The sequence below is a fragment of the Syngnathus typhle genome, linkage group LG13 (assembly GCF_033458585.1).
Source record: "Syngnathus typhle isolate RoL2023-S1 ecotype Sweden linkage group LG13, RoL_Styp_1.0, whole genome shotgun sequence".
NCBI lineage: Eukaryota > Metazoa > Chordata > Actinopteri > Syngnathiformes > Syngnathidae > Syngnathus > Syngnathus typhle.
The window spans coordinates 13,387,008-13,399,169 of NC_083750.1; the positions used below are offsets into that span (position 1 = coordinate 13,387,008).

The following is a 12,162-nucleotide window of genomic DNA, read 5'->3' on the forward strand; positions in this document are numbered from 1 at the left end:
AAAAATGTTTCCTCTTACTTTAATCAACTCGCATCCTCTTCTCAGACACTTAAGTTTGAAAAGGTGTCATGAGAGAGGATCTCAACAGTCTCAGCAATTTGTTTCCGGCAAATTTTAGAAGAAGACGAAAAAGACCAGCCTATTTCAGAGACGATAGGACAGACTGGACTGTAACTATATGTATCCAACCCTCAAATCAAACGCTTTGTTCCCGCAGAAATAACTCTACCGCGGACATACAAACGGAAGCTGGGGGGCCTGTGTGGAAACTTTGACAGTCGAATCTTGAATGACCGGATGAAACCGGATGGCACGCTGGCCCAGACGCTTCAAGAGTTTGGAGGAAGTTGGAGAGTGTGACAGAGTCATTGATGAGGAAAGTAACAGCCCTTTGGAAACTGCTCAGGAAGTTCTACGTTTTCGTTTTCTTCACATCAAGCAAATGCTGAATCGTCTTTATTTTCAGTTCATGTCTGTACCTTGCCTGAATTCATTAAACTCGGTCGGCTCTTGCTCTACCATAACGATGCACCCTACTATTTCGTTCGAAGGGAAACTACTTTGAGATCTCTTTTCTCTTGATATGATTTTATGAAATTAGACAATAATATATACATCAGTGCACCTTTTTCACAATCCTTTCATAGCAGCATTTGCGACTTTTTTCATTTTCCTTGTACCTATTGTGGCGCAATGATTGTTAAGGAAATGTTCAGGGAAAAACAATAATGATCCTTTTGTATGTCAGCAACACACAAAAGAATACTCCACACGATGATCGCGTATCTCGTTTGAGCAGTCTACTGATGGTTTGGTTTGACTTTGCTTTGTTTGTCTGTTTTTACAGGAAAACATGATACACTCGGGCTTTGTTCATAAATTGAAACCCTTATTTGAATGTGTCCTCCGGTGACGCACTGGGATCATTAAAAAGGACCTAACCTGAAACCGCCTTCCCTCCCTCTTCAGGTGCCCAAACGAGATTGCTACCAATAGAAAGCAGAGGGGTGTGTCTCCTGAGATTTAACGATACTACTTAGTCGACGTCAAACAGCAAGGAGATGAAGTAGGGAAGTTGACCTCCTCGTGAGACGTGAAAACTACAGTCAAAGATGAATCTGTTTGTTTGCTATTTTTTGCTGTCGCTGTCTATACGGCTGATCAACGGTGAGAACTTATTCCGTATATCATGATACATATTTATTATTGACATACCTATAGAAATTCTTGTGACTTTTTTTGTTCATTTGCATACCTGTCTGTTCCTTATGTTCAAAGATGTGAGGATGGTTTGACACCATTTCCTCTGGCCTGATCTATTTCCATAGATTTAGTTTCAGCTGGGTCATGCGGCTCTTAGAGTGCTGATTCGGGACCAGGACAACTGGCCCAAAAGCTATACAAAGTAGAAGGACCTGGAGAACTCCTCCCCCACCGTCTGTTGTCTTCCGGGTTAGAGCACGCTGGCATCAGATTTGTTGACTGCCGCTTCTGTCCCGGACCGTGTCCGTTACTTGTTTTCCCGTTTTCAGTGCACCCGTCTCTTCTTTTATTTTTCTCGTGTTGTCTTTCGTCCACCTCGCATCCCCGCAGCTCCGCTCTCACCTATCTGTCTCCTCTCCCTCGGACTACCAACTACGTTAGCCAGCTAGCCAACAGCCAACTGGACAAAACCACCACCGGACCCTCCTGCCTCCCGACTCGGAGCCTGTGTCCGCCTGCTGCGGACTCGACGGCAGCTCCGGCCCGGCTCTCTGGCCTTCCGTCCGGCGTCCGCGGGGGACGGGCTCCACTCCCTGCGGGCTCGCCAACCGTGGCTCTGCTGTGTGCCGCCGTGGTGCGTTGGGGCCTGCCGTTCGAGCGGGTGCAGTCGAGGTCGACTGGCATCACCACCTGGTCCACTGCTGCTTCCACACGAGGCTGGGATCCTTCGCCGTCGCCGCTACATCTGTCCGGCATTTCCCCGATGGCTCACCCATCTCTTCTTTTTGGACTACCGAACCCCAGCCCCCCCCCCCCACACACACACACCCCCCCATCACCCCCACCTCCCGTACTGGCAACCTCAACAACCTCCGCTCCCGCCCCTCCTCCTCCTCCATCCATCCCCTTTGCACTGCTGACCGATGTCCTACTGTCTCTCCCCCCCCCCCTCCACTCTTTTTTTTTATTCCATGTAAAGCGTCTTTGGGTTATTGAAAAGCGCTATATAAATTGAATGAATTATTATCATTATTATTATTAGGAGAAACAGAGTGTCATCAAGCAATATGTCAATGGTATTTTGGAATTGGTAATTGGATACAATTGGTTAGTGACATGGCATCCTTTTCTCTTTCATTTTTTCCAGCACAAAACACTGGATCAGGTAACATCCACTACTCGATGTTATATATATATATATATATATATATATATATACACACACACACACACACGCACACACACACACACACCATGTAATACTGTACATTCTGTACTGTACATCAAAAAATTAATAATGGAAATAATGATGTTTTCTTTTCTATAGAATTAGCTACCATCAGCACAGGTAACCCTCTCACACTGACTGTATATTTAACAGCGGGGGTTTGAACTTGAAACTTTGATATTTTTCTCTTTGATATAATTGTCAGCTACCAACAGCGCAGGTAACTTATCTGTCTATTTTTACAGACGTGGTTTGAAGTTTTTTTTTTTAAACTGATGCCTGATGAACACATAACGTAAGATTCAGAAATTTGTATTTTCTTTTCTTCTATATAATTTTCAGGTACCATCAGACCAGGTAACCTCTCACACTTGCTGTGTATTTTACAGCAATGGTTGGAACTTTTTATAATCATCTAATATCTGATGTACAAATAACGTAAAACTGCAACTGTCAGAAATAACCAAAATACTGGACATTTTGTGCTGTGCTTTCAAAAATGTATTTCTTCTATAGAATTAACTACCATCAGCACAGATGACCTCTCACACTTACTGTATATTTTACAGCAATAGTTTGAACGTTTCACGACGAATCATCTGACATCTGATGTACAGATAACGTAAAATTGTACATCCGGAAACTAACTAACTAATTGAAATAAGTATGGGTTTTTTTTCGATTTTCAGCTACCATCAGCACAGGTAACCTATCACGCATTATGCATATTTTACAGCAATAATTGAAATCATAATAATTGAAATAATAATTAATGATTTTTTTCTTTTTGGTTTATTTCCAGCTCCCAACGGCCCAGGTAACGTATCACATCTACTGTCTTTTTTGACGTTTTTTTTTTCTCACCTCATGCCTGATGTACACATCACGTAGTACTCACTTCAGACATGAACTAATAATCGTGAGAATAATCATTTTTCTCTTTGTGTTTTTTTCCAGCTACCAACAGCGCAGGTAACGTATCACATCTACTGTGTATTTTGACGTTTTTTTTTCTCACCTCATGCCTGATGTACACACCACGTAGTACTCCATTCAGACATGAACTAATAATCGTGAGAATAATCATTTTTCTCTTTGTGTTTTTTTCCAGCTACCAACAGCGGAGGTAACGTATCACATCTACTGTCTTTTTTGAAGGCTTTTTTTCTCACCTCATGCCTGATGTACACACCACGTAGTACTCACTTCAGACATGAACTAATAATCGTGAGAATAATCATTTTTCTCTTTGTGTTTTTTTCCAGCTACCAACAGCGCAGGTAACGTAACACATCTACTGTCTCTTTTGACGTTTTTTTTTCTCACCTCATGCCTGATGTACACATCACGTAGTACTCACTTCAGACATGAACTAATAATCGTGAGAATAATCATTTTTCTCTTTTTGTTTTTTTCCAGCTACCAACAGCGGAGGTAACGTATCACATCTACTGTCTTTTTTGAAGGCTTTTTTTCTCACCTCATGCCTGATGTACACACCACGTAGTACTCCATTCAGACATGAACTAATAATCGTGAGAATAATCATTTTTCTCTTTGTGTTTTTTTCCAGCTACCAACAGCGCAGGTAACGTAACACATCTACTGTCTCTTTTGACGTTTTTTTTTTCTCACCTCATGCCTGATGTACACATCACGTAGTACTCACTTCAGACATGAACTAATAATCGTGAGAATAATCATTTTTCTCTTTTTGTTTTTTCTCCAGCTCCCAACGGCCCAGGTAACGTATCACATCTACTGTCTTTTTTGAAGGCTTTTTTTCTCACCTCATGCCTGATGTACACACCACGTAGTACTCCATTCAGACATGAACTAATAATCGTGAGAATAATCATTTTTCTCTTTGTGTTTTTTTCCAGCTACCAACAGCGCAGGTAACGTAACACATCTACTGTCTCTTTTGACGTTTTTTTTTCTCACCTCATGCCTGATGTACACACCACGTAGTACTCCATTCAGACATGAACTAATAATCGTGAGAATAATCATTTTTCTCTTTGTGTTTTTTTCCAGGTACCAACAGCGCAGGTAACGTATCACATCTACTGTGTATTTTGACGTTTTTTTTTCTCACCTCATGCCTGATGTACACACCACGTAGTACTCCATTCAGACATGAACTAATAATCGTGAGAATAATCATTTTTCTCTTTGTGTTTTTTTCCAGCTACCAACAGCGCAGGTAACGTAACACATCTACTGTCTCTTTTGACGTTTTTTTTTCTCACCTCATGCCTGATGTACACATCACGTAGTACTCACTTCAGACATGAACTAATAATCGTGAGAATAATCATTTTTCTCTTTGTGTTTTTTTCCAGCTACCAACAGCGCAGGTAACGTAACACATCTACTGTCTCTTTTGACGTTTTTTTTTTCTCACCTCATGCCTGATGTACACACCACGTAGTACTCCATTCAGACATGAACTAATAATCGTGAGAATAATCATTTTTCTCTTTGTGTTTTTTTCCAGCTACCAACAGCGCAGGTAACGTAACACATCTACTGTCTCTTTTGACGTTTTTTTTTCTCACCTCATGCCTGATGTACACACCACGTAGTACTCCATTCAGACATGAACTAATAATCGTGAGAATAATCATTTTTCTCTTTGTGTTTTTTTCCAGCTACCAACAGCGCAGGTAACGTAACACATCTACTGTCTCTTTTGACGTTTTTTTTTCTCACCTCATGCCTGATGTACACATCACGTAGTACTCACTTCAGACATGAACTAATAATCGTGAGAATAATCATTTTTCTCTTTTTGTTTTTTCTCCAGCTCCCAACGGCCCAGGTAACGTATCACATCTACTGTCTTTTTTGAAGGCTTTTTTTCTCACCTCATGCCTGATGTACACATCACGTAGTACTCCATTCAGACATGAACTAATAATCGTGAGAATAATCATTTTTCTCTTTTTGTTTTTTTCCAGATGACAACAGCCAGGGTAACGTAACACATCTACTGTCTCTTTTGACGGTTTTTTTTCTCACCTCATGCCTGATGTACACATCACGTAGTACTCACTTCAGACATGAACTAATAATCGTGAGAATAATCATTTTTCTCTTTTTGTTTTTTCTCCAGCTCCCAACGGCCCAGGTAACGTATCACATCTACTGTCTTTTTTGAAGGCTTTTTTTCTCACCTCATGCCTGATGTACACATCACGTAGTACTCCATTCAGACAAGAACTAATAATCGTGAGAACAATCATTTTTCTCTTTTTGTTTTTTCCAGCTACCAACAGCCCAGGTAACGTAGCACATCTACTGTCTCTTTTGAAGTTTTTTTTTCTCAGCGAATGCCGGATGTACACATCACGTAGTACTCCATTCAGAAACAAACTAATGATTGTAAGAATAATCATTTTTCTCTTTTTATTTTTTTCCCAGCTCCCATCAGCGGAGGTAACGTATCACATCTACTGTCTATTTTGAAGGCTTTTTTTCTCACCTCATGCCTGATGTACACATCATGTAGTACTCCATTCAGACATGAACTAATAATCGTGAGAATCATCATTTTTCTCTTTTTGTTTTTTTCCAGCTACCAGCAGCCCAGGTAACGTATCACATCTACTGTCTCTTTTGACGGGTTTTTTTCTCACCTCATGCCTGATGTACACATCACGTAGTACTCCATTCAGACAAGAACTAATAATCGTGAGAACAATCATTTTTCTCTTTTTGTTTTTTCCAGCTACCAACAGCCCAGGTAACGTAGCACATCTACTGTCTCTTTTGAAGTTTTTTTTTCTCAGCGAATGCCGGATGTACACATCACGTAGTACTCCATTCAGAAACAAACTAATGATTGTAAGAATAATCATTTTTCTCTTTTTATTTTTTTCCCAGCTCCCATCAGCGGAGGTAACGTATCACATCTACTGTCTATTTTGAAGGCTTTTTTTCTCACCTCATGCCTGATGTACACATCATGTAGTACTCCATTCAGACATGAACTAATAATCGTGAGAATAATCATTTTTCTCTTTTTGTTTTTTTCCAGCTTCCAACAGCCCAGGTAACGTATCACATCTATTATCTATTTTTACAGGAATGGTTTAAAGGGGTTTTCTCACCTAATGCCTGATGTACACATAACGTAGTACTCCTTTCAGACATTAACTAATAGTTGAAATAATAATAATTTTTCTCTATTTCATTTTTTTCAGCGACCACTGGCACTGGTAACGTATCACATCTACTATCTATTTTTACAGGAATGGTTTGAAGGGTTTTTTTTCTCACCAAATGCCTGATGTACACAAGTTGATACTCCATTCAGAAATGAACTGATAGTTGAAATATTTATGTTTTTCTCTTCTTTATCATTTCCAGCTACCCCCCCCCCCTAGGTAATCTCTCACACTTACTGTATATTTGACAGCAGTGGTTTGACCTTTTTAATCACCTAATATCTGATTTACAGCTAACGTAAATTTATACATTCAGAAACGAGTCATGGAAAGAATGACTTCTCACGCCTATGTATATATTTTACATTTGGTGCACCTGAAATAGAAAAATGCAAACACACAAGTGTCCAATTGCTTCCACACAGCCATGCTTTTTTTTAATCCATACTGTTCTTTCATAAATGTATTATTATTTCAATAATGACATTTTGATCTGATTCACTTTTCAGTTGAGGACCTCACAGGTAACCCCTTATACCTCCTGTAAACGTATTTTACAAATTGATCTACAAGGACGCCTCAAACACATCTACGTGCCTGTCGCAAGAGAGAAAAAATGATTTTATATCATCTTGATTGGAAACAAATGGGCACGCGTGTTTGAGCTTCCCTTCTAGATACTTTTTCTGGTGCTATCACTAATATAGTTTTTGTATTTGGTTGTTAGTCGATGAAATCCCTCTAAGTGGTATCTCACCCACACAAGCAAACATACAAATCTACTTGTTCCCCACTAAAAAAGAAAAAGAAAAAAAAAGACCCAGCTGTGTCTTCACCACTAGATGCCAGCAAATCGCCGTCTACAAATGCTTGCTATGACTAAAGTACGGCGAGAAAGCGCTCCGGGAGAAGGAACACAGAACCTCACAGTGGCTTGACGTTCGTTATTACACTTCCGGCCGAGTTAAATTACTTGAATTATGTTGGCGTTGTCATTTTGGTAGCCTTTTGTGCTCCGAAGAACTTTCCTCCTTTCTTTGTGAATGAATGTATAGCAAATACTGTTGATTTTTGTGAATTTATGACCAAATGTCGGGATGTTCTAGTAAATCCCTGTTCAAAGCACAAGCAGTGTACAACTAAAGAGGAAATAATAATGACTTTATATCAATGCTTTTCTTCACATTTCCCAACAGTGTACGCGCATATAAAAGCTGTCGTTACATTTGCCCCGGGAGCTAACGTGACAGAAATCCTCCAACAAGTAAGTGCATGCAAAATGAGACCGAAGGAGACGTCCTTGCTCTCTCTCATGACGGATGTTTGCTTTCTCACAGTTCATTTTAAATGCAACTCGTGGTTTCTGCGACGACGATTGCCAAATAGATGCAACGGTAACCCCCGCAGCAGACGAGACACCGCCGCCCTCCTAACTCCTCCATATGCCAAAATGTTCCATGCCGACTGTCCCGGTTTGTCAATATTGACGTGTGCTTGTGTCTACTGAGATCATTCAAACATTAAAAGAGTACTATGGTCATCATTCCCGAGTCAAGCGGTCATCAAGCCCATGAAATCGTTTGTAAAGTGTGAGAGCGTCGACTTCTTTGTGCTCATTTTCTGCCAAAGCGGCTCGACCCCGGCATTTTGGACAGGATAGTTTCACTTTGTTAATTAGCTGAGAAAGATATGGATGATAATTACAGATGCACATCAATGACATGTACGGATGAAGGTGCCAGCTTCCTTCATTTTTTGGGGTGGATTTGAATGTGAAAGGATCTTTCCAGGTATATTCATGTGAACTTTGACAGCCGAGGATGTTGTACATAATCATAACCGGACTATTGTTAAGTGAATATGGGAATTCCATCCTTTAAAGTTGAAATAGACTCGCATCTACCTCCCTCCTCGGAATTCTGACAGCTATTATTTTGAAAGGGCGTTAACTTTTTGACTGCAAGGAGTCAGCCGCTTTTTCAGGCACATCATTGAATCATTCCTCGGCGTCACTATCCTGGTGCTGCACGTCATCCGAGAGGTAATCAATCTGCGTATGACGTCATGACAAACGAACGCATCAGTCAACCCTCATTCTTATAAACATCATGACCTTATTGGTTACTAAATACAGATGCAATGTTGATCTGAATCTAAATGTTGATTTCTATATTTATGATAACTGCCTCTTCCTTTTTTAGATGCTTTACATGATGATATTTCGGACCGACTGGGCCAAATGGCCAGCGGCTGCAACTATACAGCGCCACCTGCTGTACCAACAAGTCGGTGTGGCGCATTGTATCGGTGATTTACTATCACTCAGTGAGTCAGCACGTGTGCGAGGAGGCTGCAGCGCAGTGCGAATCATCTCCATCACTACCAAATGGCTCAATTCCGAGGATTATTTGTGAAACTAGACCGGAATGGGGATGGTTTCATCTCGTTGTCGGAGCTGCACAGTGAAATGAGCTCGCACGGCATCTCGGTGGCAGATGCTAAGGTGCAGGTAAAGCTTCTACGGCTTGCATGATGCTGACTTCATTTTCTTCAGCTCCGTTCGTTAACATGTGCTTCTCGCACGTACACACACATACACATACACATAGAATGCGATTAACTCCTACGACAATGACAACAATGGCCAGTTGGATTACGACGAGTTTCTCAGCTACATGATGGACCGAGAGAGGAAATGGAAGATTTGCTTTGAACACCACCTGGACAAGAACAAAAGTGGTGAGTGTCAATGATTGAAACGAAATTTGAGGAACATTTTTCAGCAGTAAATCAAATGGAAAATACACCCACGGGCCACAGCATTGCAGGTACACCTGCACCATCGAATGCAGCCGTCGTCCATCAAAAGACCGTGAAACGTTCCAACATCATGGAAAACGTCAGGCGACTGCCAATTTGACCCAGGTTCAAATAAAACTACCACATAACGCTGCAAAAGTTGAAAACGTCCAAACAAGAATACAATTGCCTCGCTGCAAATGCTCCAAATGTTGAGCAGGTTGAAATCGCACTATAGCAATTTAGAATTCGAAATAAAACTATGAGGAAGCCCCTCTGCCAAAAGACCGACCGATCGATGGATCGATCGATGCTGGTTCAAATGAGACTTCGGTAGCCTAAATCCCGTCCAAGTTGCAGCTTTGATGTATTTACGACTGCTGTTGCCATACATCAAGCAACAAATATTTCTTGTGCTATTTTGCGTGTCTTTTCTGATCAGGGCAGATTGACCAGGAGGACATCGTCTGTTTGTTTAAGGAGATAGGAGTGGTCATTTCAAAGGCCCATGCCAATAAAGTCATCCAAATGTAAGACCTTTTTTGCTCCCTTCACAACACTGGATGGAAAGTGGAACCTCCAAAGTGGAACACAAATGCAATGTTTTGTCAATTCAATGTCACCTGAACGACCATAGAACTAGTATACTGTATATTTCAATTCACCCACTGGCGGATGTTTTTCTTGGGGGTGCCAATGATATCTCAGAGGGTCTGCAAAAGAACAACAACTCTGCTTTGATTGTTTTAGCGGCTATTCTCTCGTTCTCTACTGCAACGACTAGGCCCACTAACTAACTAGCTAGCTAGCTAGCACATAGCTGGTATAGCTACAAAGGGCCACTCTTATGTGCTCCGACAACGACAGGATGGACACGGACGGCTCCATGACGGTGGACTGGGATGAGTTCCTGCAGTACGTCATCCTCAAACCGGTAGACGACCTCGGCGAGCTGGTGTCGTCATGGAAACACAGTCTGGTGAGACTCCAATGAGCCCTCGGCTCCACCTGGCTCCAAAATCAGACAGAGGTATTGTACTTCCATAGTATTGTAACTGATGCATGTCAACGTCGGAGGTATTTGACGTGGGCGAGAGTCGAGCGCTGGTGGCCATGGACTTTCCAGAAGAGAGTTCCGGCATCAGCGCATGGAGGAGATTTGTTTTGGGTGCCGGTTTGGCTGATGCCGTATCTCGGACGGCGACGGCCCCCATTGACCGCCTCAAGACTCAGTTGCAGGTCAGCACCTGATTCCATTCCATTTGCGTGTGTTTAACATAAGGACTGTGGTGTGGTTGTGGAGCCCAAAAAGATTGCGTCTGAAACTCCTTTTTCTTCTCATTTGGGTTGTCTTTGTAGTTTTACGGATCCAAGGCCTTCTCTCGAGGCTTCCGTGAGCTTCGTGTCGGCGGCCTCCGTTCCATGTGGCAAGGCAACGCTGTCAACGTCCTGAAGGGAACGCCGCAGTCCACACTTCAGTGTCTCATCTACGCGCAGGTGAGCAGCCTACGTCCTGAAGGCAACACCGCAGTCCACAAGCTCCCAGAAGTATCCCCCCCGTTTCTAGTAAACCTTTCTTGGTCTGAATTCAGATGAAGGGATCCTTGCGGGGAAGAAGTGAAAAGAGTCTGAGCGTGCAGCAGCGCTTCGGTTTGGGTTGCGTGTCCGGCGCTGTGGCTCACGCGGTCTTCTACCCTCTGGAGGTATAAAACGTAGACAAATAGGAAAGGATCCTTCTGCAGCTACGTGGCACTGCAAGCCTTTTTATGTCCCAACAGGTGTTGAAAGTGCGCCTCAACCTGCAGCGTGTGGGCGCCTACCGTGGCGTGGTGTCTTGCGCCCGCTCTATCTACCAGAACGAGTCCTTGTCGTCGTTTTACAGAGGATTTAAGCCCAGCGTCCTTTGCATGATCCCGTACGCTGGTGTGGAGTGTGCGGTCCATCAGGTAATGTGTTATCGAGTCCATCCTGTCTGGAAACGGCTTTGCCAACCGATTCTTCATTCGCTAGTCTATCATGACCTGGGCCCAGAGCCATCCAGCCTACAGCAGCGACTCAAGGCTCTTCTTCTTCTTCAGTTTTGTGGCCTTCGCTTGCGGACAAATGAGCAGCTACCCTCTGGCGGTGATAAGAACGCAGCAGCAGGCACAAGGTAGAGGGACGCCTCCTGTATCTATTGTCAAATTTGATCCCAGACGAGGGCACGGTATTCTTCAACTTGATTTGGGACAATTGCATCACCCGCTTTCTTATTTCGCAGCCGTCTGCCTCGGCTCACGAGTCACCTCATCGGGGGTCCTGCTCGGACTCAAAGGGATATATGAAAGACACGGACTGCGCGGCTACTACAACGGAATGGGTGCCAGCTTTGTCCGAGCCGTTCCATGCGCCCTCATGAACTTAACCTTATGCAGAATGTTTGAAAACCTCTTTTCTTCCACGGGCACATGAGGTTTGGTAGAGGCGTGTGTTGCGCAAAAATAATGATGCAAAATTTGTCTGGGTTCCAAGCAATAAAAAAAGTGCCATTCTTGCTCAGATCCTTGAACGGTCTGACTCGTGCACAACAAAGAGACTTTTTTTTTCTTTTTGTTTTGCCCACAAGCAAATGATTGTGGTTTAATGTTTGCCCACAACCAAATGATTGTTGTTTCATGTGTGTTCAGTATCTGTAATGTAAGGTAATATAAAATAATGTAAACGTCAGTCTTTCACTGTGTCCGTCCGTCCATCCCCGTGACAATCTCGCGCGCCAATTAT

General features: G+C 42.6%; 3 protein-coding genes across 14 annotated transcripts in view; all 3 read left to right on the forward strand.

Moving 5' to 3' along the window:
• LOC133165851 (zonadhesin-like) overlaps positions 1-2,673 on the forward strand; it is a 46,898-nt gene extending 44,225 nt beyond the window's left edge. The window contains 3 exon segments of the mRNA XM_061295743.1: positions 218-1,167; positions 2,351-2,368; positions 2,531-2,673. The gene's annotated coding sequence lies outside the window, so the exon portion shown is untranslated.
• A 1,364-nt stretch (positions 2,674-4,037) lies between these two features.
• LOC133166015 (outer membrane protein H.8-like) lies at positions 4,038-8,146 on the forward strand. 12 transcript variants are annotated; one of them, XM_061295979.1, is made up of 14 exons: positions 4,038-5,255; positions 5,395-5,409; positions 5,550-5,564; positions 5,703-5,717; positions 5,858-5,872; positions 6,012-6,026; positions 6,165-6,179; positions 6,320-6,334; positions 6,474-6,488; positions 6,640-6,654; positions 6,806-6,822; positions 7,113-7,127; positions 7,800-7,867; positions 7,941-7,976. In XM_061295979.1, exons 1-12 carry the CDS (start codon positions 5,157-5,159, stop codon positions 7,114-7,116), a joined length of 255 nt encoding a protein of 84 aa, XP_061151963.1. In that variant the 5' UTR covers positions 4,038-5,156; the 3' UTR covers positions 7,117-7,127; positions 7,800-7,867; positions 7,941-7,976. The 12 variants fall into 12 exon arrangements, 11 of the variants coding, with proteins under 11 accessions (XP_061151963.1, XP_061151962.1, XP_061151961.1 ...); XM_061295978.1 differs by lacking the exon at positions 6,806-6,822 and having other exon boundaries at positions 7,941-8,146; XR_009717682.1 differs by having other exon boundaries at positions 4,839-5,100; positions 5,241-5,255; positions 6,806-7,867; positions 7,941-8,022.
• A 785-nt stretch (positions 8,147-8,931) lies between these two features.
• slc25a24l (solute carrier family 25 member 24, like) lies at positions 8,932-12,078 on the forward strand. Its single transcript, XM_061295963.1, has 10 exons — positions 8,932-9,112; positions 9,213-9,342; positions 9,845-9,932; positions 10,270-10,381; positions 10,480-10,641; positions 10,762-10,899; positions 10,995-11,105; positions 11,181-11,348; positions 11,413-11,554; positions 11,663-12,078. Exons 1-10 carry the CDS (start codon positions 8,990-8,992, stop codon positions 11,851-11,853), a joined length of 1,365 nt encoding a protein of 454 aa, XP_061151947.1. The 5' UTR covers positions 8,932-8,989; the 3' UTR covers positions 11,854-12,078.
• The last annotated feature ends 84 nt before the right edge of the window (positions 12,079-12,162 follow it).